Source organism: Piliocolobus tephrosceles, chromosome 18 (assembly GCF_002776525.5).
Source record: "Piliocolobus tephrosceles isolate RC106 chromosome 18, ASM277652v3, whole genome shotgun sequence".
NCBI classification, from domain to species: Eukaryota; Metazoa; Chordata; class Mammalia; order Primates; family Cercopithecidae; genus Piliocolobus; species Piliocolobus tephrosceles.
Genome location: NC_045451.1, coordinates 28,783,521 through 28,809,020, shown reverse-complemented (window position 1 = coordinate 28,809,020; position 25,500 = coordinate 28,783,521). Strand labels below are relative to the sequence as shown.

The window sequence follows — 25,500 nt, the reverse complement described above, 5'->3', positions numbered from 1 at the left end:
GAAGTTGTGCAGGATGCAGTCTCAGCTCTCAAACTGCATCTAACTCAATGGGGGGAGCATATAACACATGCCTAAAATTATATACAAGAGACAATGCATGAAATAATGTATCTAAGATTTATTTAATACTTTCTCTGGGCCAAACATTGTGTTTTACTTGTCTTAGTTTGCACTTTAAATAATGCTATGAAGTCAGTGCTATGGTTGTGTCCATTTTACACACAAGAAAAGTCTCAGGCTGGGCTCAGTGGCTCACGCCTGTAATCCCAGCACTTTGGAAAGCCGAGACGGGTGGATCGCCTGAGGTCAGGAGTTCGAGACCAGCCTGGCCAACATGGCGAAACCCCATCTCTACTAAAAAATACAAAAATTAGCTGGGCGAGGTGGGGGGCACCTGTAATCCCAGCTATATGGGAGGCTGAGGCATGAGAATTGCTTGAACCCGAGAGGCTGAGGTTGCAGTGACCCGAGATCATACCATTGCACTTGCACTCCAGCCTGGGTGACAAGAGTGAAACTCCATCTCAAAAAAAAAAAAAAAAAAAAAAAAAGTAAGGCTGAGAGAGGTATTATCTGGTTATTCCATACTCACAGAGATAACTGGCCATGCTTTTCCAAAGTATTTCTAGGCTTTTTTAAAGATAAGCAGTAGCTTTCTATAAAGTTTTAGAGGAAACTCAGCAATTCATGGTATTACAGAATGCAAAGGTGTCAATCTAGAGCACAAAGATGATCTTACTTGTTGGCCTCTCAAATGCCAGTGGTGTCTGTGCCCAGAAACTGTTTTTACTGAGATATGATCCTTCTCTCTTACCTAAAATATTTCTTATTGCCTCATTTCTCCCTTTTATTTCCATTTCTAAGACTTAGAGGTGTTCATGATCATGAAGGAAGGCAAAAGTGGAAGTAATATATCTGCATGTCAGATACTAGCTGACCACTTTGTGTTTTATTTGATGGAATTTCATCTCCTGATTATACCAAAAAAATTTACATTTATTTAGGGCATATATTTTTACAGGTTTTTCTTATTTTTTACTTTTGAGATGGAGTCTCACTCTGTCATCCAGGCTGGAGTACAATGGCCTTATCTTGGCTCACTGCAACCTTCATCTCCCAGGTTCAAGCGATTCTCCTGTCTCAACCTCCCGAGTAGCTTGGACTACAGGTGCATGCTACCACGCCCAGCTAATTTTTGTATTTTTAATAGAGACAGGGTTTCACCATATTGGTCAGGCTAGTCTTGAACTCCTGACCTCAGGTGATCCACCCGCCTTGGCCTCCCAAAGTGCTGGGATTACAGGCGTGAGTCACAGCGCCAACCTACAGTTATTTTTAAGAAGACTTCTGATAAATATTTGAGGTCATTGCTTTAATAGGCTGGATAGGCACATCACTGAAACGTTATTAGTACAGTTACGTATTTATTTGGTGTTGTAATGAAATACACAATTTTCATAACTATAACCTAAGAAGGATTCATAACAGAATTTTTTTAAAAAGATATCCCTTCCTACAGTAGTAAGGGTGAGATACATATGATATGAGTGGGGGAAAAGAGTTTCTCTTAATTATTTTAGACGTAAATAGATAATAAATGTAATAAGTTTTAAAATATTTAACTTTGAAGAAAGATACCTCATACCAAGCACAAAATGATATTTATAAGAGGATAGTCTCAATTTTTTTGCTTATATGAAAAATATACTTTAACATATTAAACCTTGTAGCATGTTTTTATTACCCATTTTGATATTTTGAGTAAGCAATAAAGAACTATAATTTACTTTCCACTGAAATATCTCTAACTTGTCATTTAAAAGACAAAGAATGGATTCAAAAGACTTCAGTAATACCAACACCACTTTAAACACCAATGTAATCCTTTAGTATTTATCCAATTTGCTCTTCCGTCCTTGATCAATTGCTCCAGTTACCATCGTTAAATGTTTGTTTAATGTGAAGTCTACACAAAGAATGAAAAACACGTGACGCAGCATTTCTTTTGTCTCATGTTCTCTATAAGATGTAAATGGATTCTGGAAGCCCTAAAAGTTTAAACCTTAAAGGCTTTTTGAAAAACATGATAAACAGTAGAACTCTAATAAATTAACTTTGTTACCTGTGGTAAATAATAACAATGTTCTATTTAAAATCTATAAGATTAAAACTTATGCAAAAAAAAAAAAACAGATTTTGATTATAAATGAATTAAGTTCAATGTAGAAAATTTCAAAAATCAAGTTGACAGAAGGAAGTGGAATTTGTCCTGTTGCTCTGGTTCTTCAATAAAGGTAAGTGTTTAACTTTGAAAAAAGATATCTAAATACCAAACACAAATTGACATTTATAAGAGGCATAGTCTGCCTCTTATATGCCTGATTATATGGAAAATATGCTTCAACATGTTAGACCTTTCATCATCTCTTACTAGGAAAATTTTCTATCTAGTAGCCCCTTTGGACAACCATAATACCTAATTTTATTGGTTATATTGTAGATGGATAATCAGCCAGTGTGAACTGGTTAATAGGTGGGAAGTCGAGTCAGTGCTATGCCCTATTCCTCTGCTGTTTGGGAGTAGATTACTTTTGTGCTGAGTTGTTTAACAGTCTTTTTACATGTCTTGATTTACCAAGTTGATAGAGTTTATTTTTTATCTCTTTGCTATTTCCTACTTGTATAGTCAGAAGACACAACATCTCTAAGTTATACAGCAACAGGCCTCAAACCAAACACAATGTATGAATTCTCGGTCATGGTAACAAAAAATAGAAGGTCCAGTACTTGGAGCATGACTGCGCATGCCACCACGTATGAAGCAGGTATGTGAGGAAATGTCTACTTTTGACCCTTGGTAATCGCATTTTCCAAGTTCTGTGGAAATTAGAACACGTGTTCCCTATGGTGTCTCAATTATACCTTATCCTATATAAAATATTTCATCCTCTATAGTTCATAGCATTTTTATATCTAAGAGTATTCTTCTCACACTAGAAAAATAAATGAATCTCCAATGGCTTAAATAATCTGCTTTCGTGATCAATACATGGTTTTTTCAGGGTGTTAATTCAGGTGATCTAACTATAAATCTTCTTTTCACTACATTTAAATAAAGAACAAAAATCTATCCATTGAACTCTGTCCAAAACAGTTGTGTCTTTGAATAATAGTCATGGTAGGTATTTCCCACCTTGAAAAAAAAAAAAAAAATAGATGCAAAACAAAACATTGCATTATAACTGAAGTCTCATGGATATTTACTGTGAATAACCTTGACTGGATATGGGAAGGAGTTTCCAGGTGGTCTTGTTCACTCTTTGGAAATGGGATAACGTAATAGAAGACCTTTATGCAATTTTAAATAGTTCAAATCTAGGGTAATTCAATTCACTGTAATTTTTGCTGGTCACATTTACTATGGATCATAACTGTAGAGTTTATAACCTTAACAAGGATGCAGTGTACTTGACATTTATAGTTCACAGAAATCCAACTTCTGAAGAATCCAGGGCTTAATATTTTTTTTATTGGTTTCATGATATATCATATTTGTGGGTAAACTACACCAATTTTCAAATTTAAAAAAATGCCAATAAAGCTCTTTCTTGGGTAAGTTGAATTTCTCTTTCCATTAGAATTTGTCCCATGGGATTGCAGTTCTAATTTTTTTCTCCAACTATTATCTTAACTATTAGAGTTCTAGTGAGAATATTTTTACATATCTGTAGATACTTCTTTCAACAAGTAGATTTCTAGTTGACCTAATTTAATTTTAACATCCTATTTTTCTATTTTACCTGGTATTATCTCTTCTTCTCAGAATTCCACCCTAAATTCAGAATGTTCACAGCTTCTTAGGGTGAATAAGACCAGCTGGATGAGATACATGCTATTGGATAGAGTGAACAAGTAAACAGTGTGCTCTTCCTTTTTACTTGAAAGGAGATGAATGTAGGTAAATATGAAATAGTAAGAAATCTGGCCTTCCTTGTGTGAAAGAGAAGTAGTAGTATTGTCATCTTAATACAAGCAAATTCATTCATTTTTTTCCTCTCATAAACATAAAATGCACGCCAACATCTGACTTGATGTACGCACCCTAATGATTTCTCATTAACCACCTAGCCTTGTAGAGACACCAGTGGTGAGACCCATTGCCAACAAAATGACATTAACTTTTAGAAATGTGGTTAGTATAAAAGGTAATCAACTGGACAAAGGTGTAAATAGCATGTGGATAGGATCCCTGAGTGATGATAAGAAGCAAGAAGTAATTCACAAGTGTCTGCAGGTTTTATAACTGTGAGAAGGAAATTCAGTGAATAAAATAACTGTAAAGTTTGCTTCTAGTTCTTCTGTCAGATAAAGATCATATGGGGCTACACCATTATGTGTTGAAATGGCTCATGATAAAGATACGAGTGACTGGAAAATTTTTGAAATCAAACATTTCATTCTGTCCAGATAATGAATCCTTCATTTGACTTTGGTTAAATGAAGTAAAATAAAAGTGACGGGAAGGACACCTTACATAATTAGGACTTGGAAATAGACAGGCAACAGCCTTATCATTCCTAGGCTATAGAGATGAGGAACTATTGGTCTATCCCCTCAAGATGCTACCATAGCAATTATTTGACTCCACCTTTTTTATTTCCTTGTATGTAGATTCTGTTTCACAAAAGAGAGAACATTATTGACATCTCTTGAGACAGGTGAAGGGAGAAGATGGGATAAGACTATAGAATTTTCAATCAATATTGCTACCAAGCTTTCAGGATACAGAGGAGAACTTGTTTTTCAAAGAGAAAAAACAAGTGCTTCTTTAAAAGGAAGAGGAGAGGATGGGATACTGGACAGTCCAAATAACAAATGTTCAATACAATTCCTATGGCTGATTTCTGAAACTTGAATGGGACCTTCCATTCATGCACTTATTAAAGAAATACAAGTATAGGAAAAATTGAGAGCCAAATAAATCAGAGGGCAGTGCTTGTCTAGTGGACCAAGATATTAATTAAGGGTTTTTAATAATGTTCATTTAAAATTGTCATGCCTTGAGATAGGAACTTGGTAAGAAGTCTATGTCTGTGAGAGAATTATGGTCCAATAAAAAAGAAAAAGTATTTTTTAAAGTCCTGAAGTATTATCAGAAATATAATCACAAAATTGTGAACAAGTTGAAATCAGAGCAAACAAAGTGCAGATTCTGTCTGGAAAAATAAGAGGAAGTTTCACAAAATAAGTGACATTTGAGCTCTGGCTTAGTTGAATTATCACATATTCATTCCAGGGATTTCCAAAGGATGGAAAACTCATGTGTAAAAATACCTAAGCAGGTGTCAGAAAGATGATGTATTAAAGAGACACTTATGATTGGCTCAAAGCAAGTTGAGCACAGTGTTCATGGGACAACAAGGGGAATGAAGTACGTAAAAGAAAGTAGAATATAAATCCTAGTGGTCCTGGTGTTTATTTTTATTTATATTTAATCCAAAGAGAATGGGTAGACAATGAAGAATTTTTAGAAATCATTCCAGGCAGAACTCAAGAACTCAGGAGAAGAGCAAGCCAGAGGAATTCTATTTGACTTGGTAGGGATTATTGAAGTTGTGAGGGCCATATTATTCTCCAAATATTAAGGAACAGTGTGCAGTTCATATGATAATGCTAGACATTTAGGTCATTAATTCCAATACCAAATTTTTATTCACCAATATTCACATGACTTGAGGAAAAATAAGAGCTTGCACAGCACCTGAATTAGATAGGTTGTTAGATTTTTTTAATTAAATAACTAATTCTTCAATGTATTATATTGTTGGCCAAAGTTGAAGAGTCACTTTATCCTTTTTGAATATGTAACAGATTCAGTGAAGCAATCTAATCATAATCATTTGACTATTTTCTAAACAAACATCAATTTGAATTTTAACATAGTTAAAACAAAACAGGCTATTTTCACTAGTAAAAAAGACAAAGATTTTAATTACTTCCTTAAGTGGAAAATTCTTTGTGATGTTTGATATATACTAATCTAAGTTATTTTGTGACTGTATCTTACCTTCCCATTCATAGTCAGGAAAATATCCTGAATGACCTTTCTGTGAGAATAATCCTCTTTAAGACAGCATTATCTTTTTAGTATTGTGCCATAATGAATCTGCATTTCTTGCAAGAATTTCCTGATCTGGTTTCATTAAGCCATATATATCATATTATATTACACCACATTTGTTATTTCATACTGTGTTAGTATATATTCAGTCTCTTGCTAAGGGATCAACTACACTGGATCTATGTTTTCTTCTCCTTCTTTCCCTCCTTCTCTTCTAATTCTCTTTCTCCATCCATCCCTTCTTGTTTTTTGAAAATGTGAATATATTAAGTACATTGTCAAGGATTAAAATTAATTGCACATTTGGTTAACCTGGAATCCCAGTGACTCTGAGGATCAGGGTGTTGGAAAGAAAATGGTATGATAGATGGGAATGATGGATGTCTCCTCTATTTGGCTCATATTCAGAATGCTCTTCAGGAAGAGATACTGGAAATACAGTGTTAATAATGTCCAGATTCTGCAATATATGATCAGCAGAAGCACCAAAGGGAATAGGGTGAAGATGAGTTCAGAATTAGAGACTGATGTCTAACTATCTTGTCATACACAGAATTTTTATGTGGAGACCAGGAAATTCCTCCATATCCCAAATGTAGAGCCCAATATGTTCTGAATCTGCCCTTGTTAGACTAAGGGTAGCAAAGATGCTGTGAATAATAGACTTGCAGCATTGTGAGCTACCCAGAAGGAAAACTGTCTTCCAAAACATAGAAAGTGAGAGACCAGATTGGAAGAAACCTGGAAGATGCTGGGCTAACTTAGCCAGTTTGCTGCCACCTTTAAATATTTAAAATTGTGTTGAGTACAACATGTGGGAGAAGTAGCCTTAGGAGCAGGACTTTGTGCCATGTTATTTCATGCTGGATTGATACTAAGATACTCATAGATATTTTTTACCTCTTCTATTTTAATTTCTCATGTGTGCCTTCCTGTTGGTTTAGAAGATGCCTAATATGTCACCTAGCTAAGATATTTTGACCTCAGTTTTAACTTATTTTTGAAAACTTTTTGGCTTTTAAGGAAGTATAGAATTAGATGACATTTTTATTTATAAATGCCTACAGTTGTAACAAAATTCTTTTGAAGACATATAATCATCTAGTGTGGCAACATAGTGAGACCCATCTCTACAAAAATCAAAATTAAAATTAAAAATTAGCCAAGAGTGGTAGTGTGCAACAGTGGATCCAACTACTCAGAAGGCTGGGGTGGGAGGATCACTTGAGCCCAGGAGGTTGAGTCTGAAGTGAGCTATGATTGCACCACTGCACTCTAGCCTGGGTAACAGAGCAAAACCCTGTCACAAAAAAAAAAAATAATTCAAAAATAAAAATAATTAAAAAACTAAAAAAAGATATGTAATCATCCATCTCACTAAGTATACATTTCTTCCTTCTTATAATGATTCTTATATTTTTAGTGTGAGCCCACTTGAAATACCAGCTGTACTTTTCTCCTTTATATTCACACATACTCTCTTCTGCTCTCTAGAGTCACACCTTGGGAATCATTTGATTTCCATAAAAATTATTAATTTTTGTGTCCTTGTTTGCTTGTTTAATTCAAATCCTTGAAATAAACTGTAAATGACAAAATAGAAATGATATACTTCTCGATAGATTCTGAATGTCAACATCATGATGAAAGTTGCACCAATGTTTATTTTCTTTCACATCCAATGACAAGGCCTTGTCTCTGTCTCACCTCACAGCCCCCACCTCTGCTCCCAAGGACTTGACAGTCATTACTAGGGAAGGGAAGCCTCGCGCCGTCATTGTGAGTTGGCAGCCTCCCTTGGAAGCCAATGGGAAAATTACTGGTAAGCATCTCCACTTTCTCTCCCAGCATAGCTCTCCCTTGGCCTGTAATTGCTTACCCCCTACATGAACTGCTCCTGCCTTTTGTGTGGCATTTTTCTGTTTCTACATCTCAGCTGACTCCATGACCCTTTCTAATTGTCTCTTCGTTCCCCTTTTGACCATGGAATTCTTCTAATGGTGCATATAAACACACACACACACACACACTTCGTTTGATTTGCTTGATGAAACATGTGTATTTCGATTAGAATAGACCTTTTTCTTTTTCATTCTCTGAAGCATTAAGACAACCTTCTAATGGAGTGCCCCTGAGTATAAATGTCTATAAAGAAGCTGGTTGTTTGGCGATTATGAAACACAAAAGATGCTTAATGACTGTATTTTTTTTTGTATGACATATAAGGAGGTTTGGGGATTTTTAGTTTCTCACTTAGGTTTTAGCTTCTTACTTAAATCATAAAGTTCACAAAACACTTAATATTGACTGACAGAAATTGAACATAATGAATATTTCACAGTGACAGATTTTATTTTGTCAAATATTGCTGATTACATCAATGCCTAATTAAAGCATCCATTAGAAGCCTGTAATGTTAATTTAGTATGAAAAATATAATGGAGTTCTATCAGAGATTTTGCATTTAAATGATCACTTTAGGCTTTTAATAGATGTCTCCATAGCGTATAATTATTATGAAAAATATTGTATAACTCAAAATGTGAACATTATAGTCTAATTAACTTGAACCATTGGGTTAGTAACATGTAAGAGTCACTCCTTTTTCCTTCTTTTTTTTGCATACAAGAGCTGGATAGCACTATTATAAATTAACAAAGTAATTCAGCCATCCTGTGATACAGAGAGAGAAGCATGGAAATCATACTTTCAGAAGGAACACTTACTTTATGTAATTTACTTTCTGAATTTTACAAAACGAAAAGATAATGTGAAAATTCCAAATGTTATTGAAATTTAAGTTGAAGACTTGTTTTCTCTAGGAAATTGCTGTTAGCGCAATAGCAAACAGAACTTTTATTTGAGCTGACTAATATGGAAAAAGAAGAGAGGCACAAAATTTCCCCAAGATCTTATATGTTCACTTGTCAGTGTACCAGGCCTTTTAAAACTGAGACTGGCTCATTCCAATTTTCTTTCTTTCCTCCTCATTGTTATAATCTCTTTTCATTGGTTCTATGGCAGTACTTGTGTAGCTTTTGATTTGTTTATCTTTTATTTTGTTATAATCAGTTATTTATAAGCTTATGGAAAATCAACAGATAATACATTTAAGGACAAAAAAACAGAATCAAAGCTGTCTAAATAAAAACAAGTTCTAATATAAAAAGATATGCTTTTGGCGAAGGAAAAAATAAGTCATATTCTCCACTCATTTGAATTCTCCACTCTTATTTAAGTAAATCTTGTCAGTCAATGTAAACAATAGAATAAGTTTTTAACTCTGAAAGAAGGCTTAATTTTGCTTCTTCAGGAAAAAAAAATAGCAGTCTAACGCATATTGAGAAATGAAAATTAATCTAAGCAATAAAATTATATATGCCAAAATCACAGTGCATATAAAAGAAACTTTGTCCACATACTTTACTTAGATATTTACTATTATATTCAATGGATCTTACTATTAAAAATCCATTCCCTCACAATGGAAAAATAAAAGTATGGGAGACACTACCTTTGCCTTTAAAAGCCTGGCTCATTTATGAAAACAAAATTGTATTATCAAGTTGAGATATTTCGACTCAATTTAACAGGGAGCAAACACTAAGAACCCTTAAGAGAATTTCTGTGTCATGTGTATTTTGATTTCTTTATTCAAATTACTTCCAGAAAATAGAATAATAAAGTACTCAAAATATTACACCACTAAGCAGAGGGCACAAATTTGCTATTCTCAGCTTTCTATGGAAGTGTAAAAGTTAATAATATTAAGTAAAAATAAAAAATGAGCTGTTTCTCAGTGTGGCCAGGTAGATGTGTGCCCAGGAGTGATGTGCTCTCATGTAACCTCTGTATTTTTTTGTTTTCCTAAATCCTTCATGTGTATGGCAGGCAGTAGAGCAGGGTAGTTAAGAACTGAGGCTTCTAAGGGAGACACATGAGGAATTCATTTAACATCCTTGAGTCCCACTTTCTCACTTTCTCACCTATAAAATAAAGATAGTAATAGAGCCACACTAGAAGAATTGTTATAATACAGTGCTGAGAAAAGTCCCTGATACCCAGTGAGCACTGAAACAAATTGGCTATTATTATTCCAATTTGAAATCCATTCTAGGGTGAGGCTTTACTAATGTGCTTTATACAGAATCCAGATCATCAATTTTTAAATATAAGTACTCACAAAGATTAAACAAAAAAGAAGGAAATTCAGATAATCCCAGTGCCTAAATTCTCTGATCATAAACTGGCAATTTAGGAATTTGGAGGGACATTTTCAGAAGAAAATGGTTCAAAATGCATTAAGCATTTATTATGTGCTTGGCATTCTTCTAAGGTCTTTAGTATGATATAAGTGATTACATATTCCTATTATTCCATTTTGAAATGAAAAGCTTAGGCCTTTCCTGAGTAAATAACTCGCCCAAAGTCAAATAAGCAAGAAGTGGCAGAGCTAGGATTTAAAACTCAGGTTTATACTCTTAATTATTACACTATGTTTTGCTCCAACTTATTAGTATTCTACTGGTCTAAATCAGTGATTTGCAGCTGATTTTTAATTTAATTCATATGAGAAGGGACTGAGCATGGTAATTTTTAAAAGGTTCCCAAGTGACTTATTGTATAGCCAGAGATGTGTAACATAGGCCTAAATAAATGCGGTGCCCAACAATATTTAAGATCAGAGACCAACACAGATAAAAGAGTTAGGTCTTTCAAGGATTGTTTCCTTATTAATACAGTCTAATATGTAAGGTTATATTCTATTTTTCTGTGTCATTTGATAGTCTAGTTTACTTTGTCTCCCTTTTGTAAAATCATCAAAGCACTTTTCTTCCCACTGCCAGGATATAGCTTCTCAGTCTGATTTGTAGAAATTTCTTCCACTTGCTTCTTAAATATTGCTTTCCAGAAGGCAGATCATTTTATTCCCTTTGTTACTTTCTCTGGAAAAGTGTCTATAGTAGAGTTAGGAATTCTGAGGTTTAAAAAAAAAAAAAAAAGAAAAAGAGGCCAGGTGCAGTGGCTCATGCCTGTAGTCCCAGCATTTTGAGAGGCTGAGGTGGGAGGATCACCTGAGGTCATGAGTTCTAGACCAGCCTGGCCAACATGGTGAAACCCCATCTCTACAAAAGTACAGAAATTAGCCAGGCATGATAGCAGATGCCTGTAATCCCAACTACTGGGGAGGCTGAGGCAGGATAATTGCTTGAACCTGGGAGGCGGATGTTGCAGTGAGCAGAGATCCAGTCATTGCATTCTAGCCTGGGTGACAGAGCAAGACTCTGTCTCAAAAAAAAAAAAAAAAAAGCGATACTTGGACACAGAGAGTAAGTATACAATTACAGAAAGGTAGTGAGAAAGCAGTACATTTGTTCAACCTGTGTGGTTATATAGAAATGTATTAGGTAAGGCTTCAATGATGAATTTATTATCTCTCAAATATACCAAACATACACATCCCAGTGAAGTTGTTTGTTTTCTCTAAGGCCATTTTTTAGACTTTTGAATGATGAAGTCTGTTTCTATTCTCCATCTCAGTTCTTAAATTTTAAGAAAAGGGTAGGCTTCACCACATATATAAGGCATTTGTTCAGATTCAATTTGGAATTGTCAGAAACTGATGTCTGCACCTTCAACTTTAGTTTGATCCTAGAGCTGTCGATTTTAAACGCTTTATCTTGGTAAGCGTTAAATTGTTTATCTTGGTAAGCCTTTTAGCTTCGAAGCTCGCAACATCTCAAGATATTCATATCTTCATCACTGACATCACAACAAATGCCAAAAATGTACAGATCCCACATATCCATATGTCCCTGACCTTGTTGATCACAGAAATCATTTGGGGTACAGATTACTGAGGTTACCCTTGACCTATAGTATTAGAAGCCTATTGTTGTATAGCAATATTATCACAAACTTATCAGGTTAAGACTGCACATATTTGTTATCTTATAACTTTTGTGGGTCTTGAATCTGAGCACAGTTTAGCTTTGGGGTCTCTTACAAGGCTGCAAATTGAGATATTCACCTGGCTGAGGTCTCATCTTTGGTTTCACAGGGGAAATAGTTGTTTCTAAGCTTATGTGATTGTTGTCATGATTCATGTGATTCAACAGCTGGTATCTAACTGACTGTTGGCCAGAAACCTCCCTCAGTTCCTGCCACAAAGTATTCTCCGTTGGGCAGATGTGTTCATCAACGGCAAAAGAAGAGAGTCGGGTATCTGCTAGCAAGGCATATATCATGATCTTAAGTAACACAATTGTGAAATTGATATTCCATTGCATTTCCTGTCTTCTGTTGGTTAGGAGAGGATGAGGATAATTGGTGGTCATCAAAGATTGTTCACCACATGTATTAAATCAACATATCCTGTCTTGGGGGTCTGTCTATATTTTATTATCTGTACCTATCCTTCAGGTAACTGTTATTATTATGCAGATTTGGGAAATACCGAACCTAGGGAAAGGTGAAAGTCAATACAAAATAGATGTAAGTTTTCAGCATTTGTCAAAATTTAAGAGAAATGGTCTTCCAGATGTTGGAGATGATTGTAACATTGCTTAATCCTATATAATCAGAAGGACAAAATATCCAGTGATGCATCCCCCAAACCCAGGCATAATTCTATAAGGCACTATGGGATTAAGTGATGAGTGATACAAAACGGTACATGTGTTTTTACTTTATTGAAGTGTGTTATAATGTTTATGGAGAGGAGATTTTGTGATTGAGGAAGGTTTCATAGGCCAGATACAGCTTAAAGAAGGTTTCATAGGCCAGATACACCTTAATGGATGAGTAGGATTTGGATGGAGTGAGGAAAGGTGGAATGGTGTGGGAATAAGTGGGAAGGAAGAATAATCATGGTATGGAGAACAGTCTTCCTCTAGCAAGGGTTTGTACTGAGATGTACATAGTGTACGTGGCTATTTTCTGAGTCTGAGAACCCTCTGACATAACCCATAACCACTGCGAAGACCTGTGGGTGAAGATCCCCAGTCCAGCTGGGACAAGAGGGACTGAAAAGGAAAGAATAGGCAAATCAAAGGAAGACACTTACTCTTAAGAAAATGACTTACAAAGAATGTAGTTGATGCATAAATAGCATGAGGGACACTTATAGCCTATGTTATATAGATAGCATTGAGGAATTGTGGCAGAAATGGATATCAGCACGACATTTGTTTATCAATGACACCTATCATGAGTGCCTTTACAATATTATCTGACAATATAATATAAAAGTTGTTAATTAATGTTTTAAAATTAGAGCTAGGTCACAAATTGGTTAAGTATAGTGTTAGAATATAAATATGTGACAAGAATCCTTTGATTTGTCCGGGTACATATTAGACTGTCATAACTGAGTACATACAACTAGCACTCAAGTAACATATCCCCTAACACAGAAAATAAATAATACCATCTAAACATAGGTTATTAATATCTAAGATAATAACTAGATCCTGTGCAGTTATCCAGCAGTACTTATTTATTTGACAAGCTAGACCGGACTGGGAGAAATAGTATACTGCTAAAGAATCCCATACATAGTGTGGTGGTGAAGAATGTTGCCTAGACCTTTTACCAATCAGCTTGGGTCACCTGTGGCTTCATCATCTGTGAAAGGAAAGCAACACGGCCCCTGGTACCCTCACTAAGTCATTATAGTGATCAAATATGATCATTTATTTATATGACACTTTAAACATGCATGGCATTTTATACCTTCCAATACATTTTTATTGAGCACAAGTCAAAATAAATATTGTTTATTTTCATCATTGGACTACAGGGAAAATTATACAGACTTGTTATCTATGTTTAACATTTTTCATCATGCTTTCATATTAGAGCAAACTAATAATCAGGATTTATAGGTAGCAGAAAGCACACATTTTTAAATGTAGCAGATATTTTTATTTCTAACAGCTTATTCTATTTTCTGATTCTGTACATTGCAGCAATTATCTAATCCTTGCATTATGAAAAAAAGACATTACTTACAGAACTGCTATAGTTTGCAGACTGTGGACATACAATTATTTTAAATTACATTTGGAAAACATGGGTATTTGGAAGCAGAACTGCAGCATGTAGTACAACAAATTAAGTCACATTTGTCTATTCATGCAGCTTACATCTTGTTTTATACCTTGGACAAGAACATCCCAATTGATGACTGGATTATGGAAACAATCAGTGGTGATCGGCTTACTCATCAAATCATGGATCTCAACCTTGACACTATGTATTACTTTCGAATTCAAGCACGAAATTCGAAAGGAGTAGGGCCACTCTCTGATCCCATCCTCTTTAGGACTCTGAAAGGTTTGAATACTTTCCTATTATGCTTTTCTTTTCCTGTGGGATTGTTATGAAATAGCTTTGCAGTCTGTGTTAGAAACAGCCCTGCGCCATCTCTTGTTGGCAACATGGCTGCAGTGGACGTTCAAAATAAATTAAAATGTATCTTTTTATGCTCAAAGCCAACATATCAAAGAAAGATCTGCCATCAGCACATGGCAAACATATTTAACCTGACTTTTTTCATTTAGGGTCCGTCTAGAAGTTTGTATTGATGTCATGTATATTGGTTCTATTCAAAATATAATGAAATGCTTCAGTCATTTTATGTAAGGAGATAAATATTAAAATGTATTGCATTATGTGAATAGCATACTATTGCCAACTTTAGATATTTCCTTTCAGGTATGATTCCCTTATATATTAAAGAAAATTTTGATATGGCAAGACAGAAAGTTCCAAAACAAACAAAAAAAATGTATTTATTGTAAAGCGTCAAGGTAGAAACTATAAAAAAAATTGAAATATGATATCTAGAAGAAAGATGTTCATACAGAAAAACACTAAAGCTGAATAGTAGTGATTACATCAAAATATTTCCATATAAGTACTTACTATTTTAGAGCACAATATTATTCTTCTGGGGGACAAATAGTTTGAAGAATCATTTAACAATTGAAAATAATTTAAAACATTCAAAGAATTGAAAAAATGTGGATGTTTAATTCATTTAACAATTGAATAATTTGAAATAAGTTTCACAGCTAATATTTGAAATTATGTATTTAAGGCATGATATATGTTGTTCTAGAGAAGAATAACTTAGCTCTTAAATCTGTGATCACATCATACCTCTACGACTGGCAGAAAACTTAATACATGATAGTAAACTAAAAAATTAGAAACACACGAATGATTGATATCTTCATGCAATTGCTTGACACACTAAAAAAAGAGTCTTAGAATAACTGTATAGCCTATTCTTCAGTTCTTCTAGGAAAGGTACCCTAGTAAATAAGGGACTTCAGAATTCTGATGAGTGAACTATTCAAAAGCTGGGTTTGGGTGGCAGCTAATCTGAAAGTTTGCCAACAACACACAAGCAAGCATTCAGCCAAAGCTTGCATGACAGTTGTTAATGACAGAGAAGTTGGGAGGGAGGTAGGATAGAAATGAACTAATCTTTGTCTATCTAAATTTTGAGGACTCATATCTCAATCAGGTTTCACTCCAAATGAGCAATCAAAAGGCAACTGGTTATTCATTTTGTAGCAGCATGAAATGTAACTAGATCGTATTTTGCAAATGTTTCATTTTTATCTATAGATGAGTGCCAAATTAATTTCATACTCATATTGTTTGCCAACTGAGAGATCTGAGGAAAGGTTGAAGACGATGTAAGGCATCCAAATGTGTTAAACAGCAGAGTGATGAGTTATAAGATTTGCAGGCCCACAAGCCATCCTAGGGATTGTTTAATGAGCTCAGTATTTCATTTGGTACTGTTTATCCTAAGTGTCCTAAACACATGTAGAAAATTATTTTCAAAACTAAGAACAAGTTCAGGAATTTATTCTATGACATAATAGTTCAAAGAGTTATTTCTAATACCCTAATTTGATGTTTAATATTGTCTACCCTAAATGTCATGCTCGATAATAGTAATTCTATTTTAAATACATGTTGCTCATATGCTAAAATAAAATTTTGATTATTTAGAATTACTCAGAAATATTGATATTGGTCACTTTTATTAATAATTTTATATATGCATGCATCTTACAAGACACCTACAATGACAAATGTTCTAAGACAAATAAATTACTCATCATAAGAGATTTAAAGCTACAACATAAGTGTTTTAAAGATTTGGTGTAGAGCCAAATCTACACCAAAGATAAAATCATGCTATTGCTCTCTGATTTAAGATTTTCAGTTCCCAAAGCTGCACCAAAGAATACTCTGTTCATTGGCATGTAACTTTGTTTGCCCGAGACAAAGGCTTAGATGTCCTGAAGCTGAGAAAACTCCCAGTACTCTACTGGGTAATGGGCAAGTGTTTCATAGTAACGCTTACCCCAGGCAGGTGTCCACAAACTTCATTCCTTCATATTTACTCTTTGCAGTGATCATTCCTTCATATTTAGCCTTTGCAACGATCGCAGCATTTTCTTCTAGAGGCTAACATTTAGTCTTTTTGGTATTAACAACCAGTCAGAGAAGCACAGGAAACTCAGTCAATAATCACTGTTTAATTAAAAGGACGTTTGTAATTAGAAAGGGATTATCTTACTATAAACTTATATAGGTACACATATATGATGTATCTAATTCTTTATTTGAAATGTTAGTGAAAAGAATCTTGATCTTGATTACTTGACCACATAGGACTCTGCACATATCCACCTTCTTTCCACAAATCCTCCCCAGGGTCCCACTGGGATACGTGCACACTGTCAAACTATTGGAAGACTTATGTCTATCTCTGCCCTATCCTGTGGGTTTTTCCTGCTAACAAGGTACACTTCTCCATGCTGGCCTATCAGATAATAGAGAGTAAGGATGCTCCCAGTGGAGTAGACCACAGAGGATTCTGGTGGAGGGAGCGAGTCACTTCCTACACACACAAGAGTGGTATTCAGCGTGAAAGCCCAATAGAGTACAGTAAATTCTCTGGGCATCCTTAGTCATCATTCTGAAATGTGTCTCTCTCCTATCCAAGAATATAGCACTGAAAGCTTTGGACCAGAAGAGAAAAAAGTTCTAGTTGTCAAATTCTTTTATGACAAAAAAACATGATTTTTCTTGACAAATGATAGAAACATATGATAGAAAAAAATCAAAGCACAAATTTAAGTCATTTTTGTCTCCAATAAAAGGTAGTTATGAGAATCCATATGGTCCCCGTTGGAAAATACTCTTCAGTAGATAACATTTTGAGATACTCAAAATTTCTCAAGTTCTATTCAGTGCAGGTTTGCTAGTAGAAAAATACATTCAAAAGATAAGAATGAGAATGGGTTTGTCTATCATAACATGTAGTTATTTATCCCTTGCTAAAAATATCTTAGACTGCAGACAATACATGTATATGATTAAAGATAAAGAGCAGACAAAGAATGGAAATGAGATAAGGCTGGTATTCTCATCTTTTTTTTTGACATAATTCTAAAGAGTTCTCACCTTAATATGAGATGCTGATGAGGATAGTTTCTTAAGTGTGTCCCAATCTGGCTGCCAAGCCTACATACTTCCTGGTTATGACCTGGTTGTGACTGCACTTATGACCTTGACATATCCTGTCAAGGATCAGGTCATTGTTGCTGGATACCTGATATAGCACTTCCAACAACATACTGTCCTTTCTCCACAGCTGTGTTAGGATCTCAGTTCAAAATCCTATTAATGTCCATAAGCTACATAAATAAAATGTATTTGAGAAGCCATTAATTTTCAATGGGAAACAGAAGAGAAACTCTAGATACAATTAAATTGTGGTGATTAAATAAATTAAATGGCTGATAAACCTTTAAAAATGTTTATTAAATCTTGACAAGGTACAAGATTTCATAAAACTTATTTAAAACTTTCAGAGAGCACCACATTCTAACCACTAGCCCATCAGAAAGTGTCAAGATAAATAAATTCTGCAGCTCTGCTATGCAGCATAGTTCCTATAAATAATATAACTGTATTATGTACTTAAAATTTAGTAAGATGGTAGATCATACGCTGTGTTTATACCACAATAAATAATAATAAAAGGGGTAGGAGGAAACTTTGGGAGTTTAGGAGCAAGTCTGTGGCTTTGAAGGTGGTGATGGTTTCATAAGTGTATCCTTACTCTCAAACTCATTGAATTGCATACATTAAATATGGGCAGCTTTTTACTTTTCAATTATATCTCAATAACTTTTTAAAATAATACTTATAGAATTGTAAAATAATAAACACTGGCTGGGCGCAGTGGCTCACGCCTGTAATCCCAGCACTTTGGGAAGCTGGGGTGGGTGGATCATGAGGTCAGGAGATTGAGATCATCCTGGCTAACGTGGTGAAACCCCATCTCTACTAAAAATACAAAAAATTAGCCAGGCATGATGGCATATGCCTGTAGTCCCAGCTACTTGGGAGGCGGAGGCAGGAGAATCGCTTGAACCTGGGAGGCGGAGGTTGCAGTGAGCTGAGATCGGCCACTGCACTACAGCCTTGGTGACAGAGCAAGATTCCATCTTAAAAATAATAATAATAATAATAATAATAATAATAATAATAATAATAACAATAACATAAAAATTATTGTATATATATCATTTTCCAAAGAGTAATTCACAATTCAAAATCTACTTATCAAGATATCTTTTCATAGAATATGTCTATATGTTATGTTTAAATGAAAGAAATTATAATTGATTTCTGGTTTAGAAATCTCTCTTAGGATGTAATAGACATAAACCCTGTTCATCTGAAAGAGGCTTTCATTAACAGAATCAATATTTACGTATTTCAATTCTAAACATTCTTATTAGACAATGATTTGTGCTGCTTTATTTAGAAAAGGAAGGATCACCACCTGTAGGGCATTTAAGGTATTTTTCAAATGACGATTGATGTGCTATAATAGCGCCACATCAGATGAGAGACTATATTATCAGGTGCTACCTATAATATTTTCTCTATGTGAGTTTTACTGAGACATGTACAGGAAGCAATCGGTAAATGTTGTATCCTATCTATCAAGTTTGAATGGAATTAAGTGAGTTAAATATGCCCCAAAGACTCAAAACTCAAAGACGGTCAAGTCTAGGCAAAAATAATTCTATTAGTAATTGATGGAGGGAAGCTTATGAAGGTCTGCCTTGGTCAAAATGTCATATAATTTTCGTAAATGTGACAATACTAGAGATTTACCTCTTATTTAGTTTCATTTGATTAGCAGAAAAAAAATCATCTTTAAAACAAAAATTAGTGAGTTTTGAATTTAAAATTTTTATATTTTTAAATTTAAATTTCAAAAAGTCATTTTTAAGACGATTACTTGTAAGTCATCCGAAATTGTCAAAAACTTAAGAGCTATCTTCACAAGGGCTAAAGATTTATCAAGATATTTAGATTATATTGTACCATATTTATGATAGCCAATTATTTTACCCAATCGATGTGAGAATTGGTGAAGTTATTTAAAGAAAAGCCACATACAAGAAAATAGCTTCCTGAACTTTCTTAACTATATATGGGTGATAATTACTTAGTAACTGCATACTTTTTTTACTGTTAATTCTAGTTTTAATTAAATTTATATAATTGTTCTGAGTTTATGTTTAGAGGGATATGAAAAGTAAGATAATTTTAGGATGAATTTGTACAGCAAAAACATTATTTTCAATTTTTTTCTCTGAATACTTATGTAATAGAAATAAACATGCAAGTTTGGGTCCTTATCAATTTTATTTCAATAGGGCACTAACCTTGAAATAAAAACTTGCTAAAAAGAACTGTTGATTTGATATGTCAGCTTTCTTGCTAGGAACTGTCAAAGTCTAAAAATATTATTTCTTTCTTCCCCCACAGTGGAACACCCTGACAAAATGGCTAATGACCAAGGTATGGTGCCTCAATCTGTCATTTTGTGTTCCTTGAATCAATCCTGTCTGTTAGAAATGTCAGTCATTACTTTATATGTCTCTTTTCACCTGGACCATACACCTGATGAAGCAGACACTGGGGTGATGATTGATCTTGTTAATGAAGTTCTGCTTGGCTGAGGCTGCGGCTCTGATAAGGAAGATGTAAATTTTCTTGAGAGGAAATTGTTTTGTCTCTATTCTGAAGGACCAATTAAAATGTCAAGCTTCTTTGTATGAAATAAATTTTTAGTCTCTGTCTGCACTTCTGAATAATTCACATTAAGTATAATTAAGCTCAGCATAATTTTCAAGCTGCTCTTGCACCCTTTCGTGAGCTATGGATTAAAGTTCTGTAGCTCTACAGAGAAAAACCGTAAATTATGTGTGATTTTCCTCTGCAATGAGCTTCTTTTAATATATCAAATCAAAGTTGGATCAACTTTTTTAGGGCATTATCGTTGTTCATTTTGAAGCCAGAAAGCTTTTATTCAGTGAATCAGATGCTCATTTGACTCAGAGCACAGTATTTTCTCCCTTTTCCTTATTTATTTACTAAAAGCTGATTTGTGTAGAGAAACAGGGAAAGTTTTATTCAGAAACAAAATGGAGATAAATAAGAGTTATCCATTAACTTATAAGTAGATATGAATTTACTATTACTGTGATTTGTAGGCTGATTGATAAATTAGGATTCTATTATCTTTACACAAAGGACAATTAGTAGAAAGCTGAGGGAGAAAATGAATAGTTTATGAGTTTTATTTTTTTAAGGATGTTATTTTCTTTCCAGAAGAGTTAGGAAATACTATAAACTGGTCGTAGTCAGTGCTGACAGTATTTGTAGATTGAGAGTCTATAGTTCATATAGTTTGTTTCCTTCCTGCTTTGGACATCTACTGTGGGCAGAACTTAACTTGCAAACATCGTGTCTCATAAGGCTCCATGTTGTGAGATTAGGGGAATGCTTTCTTTCAACATGAATACTTTTTAACTTTTGACAAATATTAAGCCTCTGGATGCTGGCTCTCCCTAACAGCAGAAGGCTGCCTGCATGACTAGCATTTTCTCCAATGGTCCTGTGTTTACATTCTTCTCTGGCGACGTATGCTATGCAGCTGCTTAACAGAACATGGCTAAAGGTTTACATGTGGAATAATTGAAATGAGACTGTGTACAGCAATGCCTACTCAGGGTTAAGATTTTCATTAATCTAGCTGCTCCTGCCTGCTTCCACTGAAAATATTTTCATATGATTAATATCTTCTAAATAATATTTGTGAAAAATATTAATGATGAGTAATTATCACTTGGCATGTATTTACATAGATAAATTAAATATTAGTCTTGGTCAAATTCAAATCTGGAATAGTTAATAGAAACAGCTTTACTACTGCAGTTATAAAACAATTGAAACAACCTCTCATAACCTTCTTAAATAAATTTGAAGCTTCCACAGACAGATAACACCTAAGTTTTGAAATTATATTTAAAAATAATAGAGAACAAAATAAAATAACTGAACCAGTTGAAATGTAATTATTACTTTGGGAGGCCGAGGCGAGTGGATCATGAGGTCAGGAGATCAAGACCATCCTGGCTAACACGGTGAAACCCCGTCTCTACTAAAAATATAAAAAAATTAGCTGGGCGTGGTGGCAGGCACCTGTAGTCCCAGCTACTCAGGAGGCTGAGGAAGGAGAATGGCTTGAACCTGGGAGGCAGAGCTTGCAGTGAGCTGAGATCATGCCACTGTACTCCAACCTGGGACAGAGTGAGACTCTGTCTCAAAAAAAAAAAAAAAAAAAGTTATTATTAGCCACTTAGTTGACAACATGTCCAGGCTTCTCAATAAATAGCTTTCCACTTCTCTCTGGATACTATTACATTGTTTTTTCTGTTGCTAATTGCTTTTAGTTTTCTAAGGTAACTGTTTTGCTTAATATTTAAACCACCACACATATATTCTGTAAATTGATTATTTGATGAAAGGTAAATGAGTAAATTATTTCCCCGTCCCTATGATCACACATCCTCCATGGATTTTACTTTGAGTCTCCATCTACAATAAATCAGTCTAGTTCATAGGAACAAAAGGACCCCCTCAAGAATTACTGCCAGTGGCTGAGTCCATTAATATATTGGGTCAGTTGTTCTTTTTCTTCATCTAATATTGCTCAGAAGGATTCTGTCACATATATAACTTGGAGCCGTATTCAGTCACAGCTGGCATATAGTTAGTTGATCAAGTTGATAGGTTCTAAATTTTACCTCAAACTCAATTCACTTATAAAATTGAGAGGGACTGATGACATGTAATTTAGTGGTTATAAATAATATCTTTAAATTCTTACAAAGAAAGCATATAAACTTTGTTGCACCCTCAAAGCACGTTTTATAAACAAAATCAGTCTTCTGAGTTAATGACCATATGCATAAGAAATAACCCAGATTAAAGATCCCTCTAAGATTGACGAAAATAATAGGAAAAGGCTGATCTTAATTCTCCCATTCCCAGCACACAGCAAATTAGGTGAATACATTTTACCGTGCCCACTGTTAGACCTATTTGCCCCCTTCTCATGGAGAAATGATCCCACGATTACATTTATGACAGGAGCTGAATTTCTGCTGAGAGAAAATTCCCTCAGAGAAAAAAATGTGGCACTGGGGTCAGAATTAACCTTGCAAAGATGAATCCTAAATAAGGAAGCAAGAGGTTGAATTTGACTTATGTGAGAGAAAGTGAGACCAGTTTTGATTGTCCTAAAAAAGCATATCTGTTCAGATTCTTGTCACAATTATTATTTTAGAGATTGAAGATCTGTCATGAAGAACATAAATGTGAACACAAAAGTCATTTGAAATGGTTTCGATTTGGAGAAAATATTTTCTTCTGAGCAGTGGTATAGTAGTTTTTTGACAATGATAGGCAATTCACATAGAACTCCTGATTTCTTTATGTAATTGTAAATCGATGAAATCTAGCATTTTTAAAACTTTCTAATCTTGACCTTCTCTATAATTCTCCTTTTTTGCATCACCCTCTTTCTTGCTCCATGTCCTAATTATTTCTGTAGATTCTTCCAGGCACAGGTGGCAAATAAGTTTGGAAGTAAAATAAATTTTAGAGATAAACCAGATTTTCAATTTTTTGGAGGGTTGGGTAAGGAAATTGCACAAGCTATGTGAAGTGGGTGCAGGGGTTAGATAGAAAAGCTATGCTTTAAAAAATTAAATTATTTTTAATTTTTGGGTGTGTACATAGTAGGTGTATATATTTGTAGGGTACATGAGATGTTTTGATGCAAGTATACAATGTGAAATAAGCACATCATGGAGAATGGGGTATCCATCCCTTCAAGCATTTATCTGTTGACTTACAATTCAATTACACTGTTCATTTAAAAATGTACAATTAAGTTACTGACTATAGTTACCCTGTTGTGCTATCAAATAGTAGGTCTTACTCATTATTTCTAACTATATTTTTATACCTACTGATCATCTTCACCTCCCCTCTCCCCAGCCCTCTACTACCATTGCCAGCCTCTGGTAACCATCCTTCTACTCTCTCTGTCTATGAATTCAGTAATTGTTTTGATTTTTGTTTTCACTTTTGATTTTTTTCCTTTTTTTCTATATTTTGATTAAAACTCCTTCAATTTGTCTCTGCTGATGTGAGCCTATGTAATGGTAAAATGAACCCCTATGCAGCTCTTGCCAGCAGTCACTGTTTTAAAAGTTTTACAGGAGTGACTCATTTAATTCTCATAACAGTACTGTGAGAAAGGTACTATTATTGTCTCCATTTTAGCAAGGAAGAAACTGAAGCTCAAAGAGTTATTATTTGTCTACTAAAACACAACTAGTAAGTAGAAAGGCCATAATTCCAGCCCCAGAAACCACATTCCAAAAGTATTTTTTTAAAAAATATTTTATTTTATTTTTCTTTATTTATTTTTTGATAATAAATAATATTATTTATTTATTATTGGAGAGCACCCAGACTGGAGTGCAATGGCACAATTTTGGCTCGCTGCAACCTCTGCCTCCTGGGTTCAAGCGATTCTCCTGCCTCAGCCTCCTGAGTAACTGGGATTACAAGTATGTGCCACCACGCTTGGCTAATTTTCTTGTATTTTTAGTACAGACAGGATTTCACTGTGTTCACCAGGATGGTCTCGATCTCCTGACCTTGTGATCTGCCTGTCTTGGCCTCTTAAAGTGCTAGGATTCCAGGCATGGGCTACCACGCCCAGCCCTGATTTTAACCATCAACTGCATTACAACAGATATGTTACATATATATAGCCACACATTCATATTTGACATATATTTATAAAGTTGCTTTATCTGAAGTTTTATCTACTGTTATTTTCCCTATATAGATCTTCCTTTTCACATCTCTGAATATTCTAAATAACAAGGCAAATAACTCTCAATCTGAAGTCATCTTGTTAGTGGGGTGGCCACAGTACTGATTATATGATCCTGACACTTCTTTATTTCAGGAAACAGGGATGGTGATAATTCACTGTCTAAGCCAGCTTGGGTTGTCAATACAAAACTCAATATACTGGGTGGGTTAAACAACAGAAACTTATCTTCTCAGAGCTCTGGAGGCTGGAAGTCCCAGATCAAGGTTCAGCGTGGTCAGTTTCTGGTGAGGGTCTTCTTCCTGGCTTGTAGATGACCTTCTTGCTGTGTATTCCCGTGATGGAGAGTGACCTCTCTGGTGTCTCCTCTTCAAAGAACACTAATCCTATAGGATTGGTGCCCTACTTTATGATTTCGTTTAACCTTATGATTTAATTACTTTCATAAAGGCCCTATATTCAAATATAATCATATTGTGGGTTAGAGATTCAATATACACATTTTTGGGGAAGCAATTCAATCTATAGCATCCACATTTAAAAAGAAAGCTGTTATTTCATTCCTTCACTAATTTTTCCCCAGTTTTTCCAATAAAGAAGCAGAAGGTAAACATTTTGCTCAGGATCACATAAAGAGCTGTTGGCAGAGTTAGAACTCAAAACTTTTCTTTCTGGTTCCTAGAATGTGCAGTCTTTCTACTGTAAATGATTACTATATTTATTTTAAAAATTTGATTTCCATTCTAAAATCAGCTCAAACCTTTTAGAGTGTGTCACAGAAGCATTTTAGAAAATCTCTTTGTTTTGAGTTTCAATAGAGGTTAGCTGTAACTCTGAAACATGACTGCTTCTCAAAAGTGATTATTACATCAAATTTTTAAGGTATTATTTTTTGCATCATTATGACCCATTTAATGCCCAAATATTGTTCTCCACTTTGTGATGTCTTTGAATGAAAATTGATGTTCTTAGCATCGGCAGAAATGTTTACTCTTTCGTGGGTTTCTATGTCTGCCCATTGTAACAACAGAATAGGTGCTGTGGCGATGATACTGTACCTTAA

At 34.6% G+C, this 25,500-nt stretch overlaps 1 protein-coding gene across 1 annotated transcript in view; it reads left to right on the top strand.

Moving 5' to 3' along the window:
- The window catches only part of DCC (DCC netrin 1 receptor), a 1,259,004-nt gene that overhangs the window by 1,082,909 nt on the left and 150,595 nt on the right, over positions 1 to 25,500 (top strand). Inside the window, exons 18-21 of the mRNA XM_026455168.2 lie at positions 2,687 to 2,825; positions 7,836 to 7,943; positions 14,264 to 14,458; positions 20,006 to 20,038. Of these exons, the coding sequence (XP_026310953.1) occupies positions 2,687 to 2,825; positions 7,836 to 7,943; positions 14,264 to 14,458; positions 20,006 to 20,038 (475 nt within the window). The remainder of the gene's footprint in view (positions 1 to 2,686; positions 2,826 to 7,835; positions 7,944 to 14,263; positions 14,459 to 20,005; positions 20,039 to 25,500) is intronic.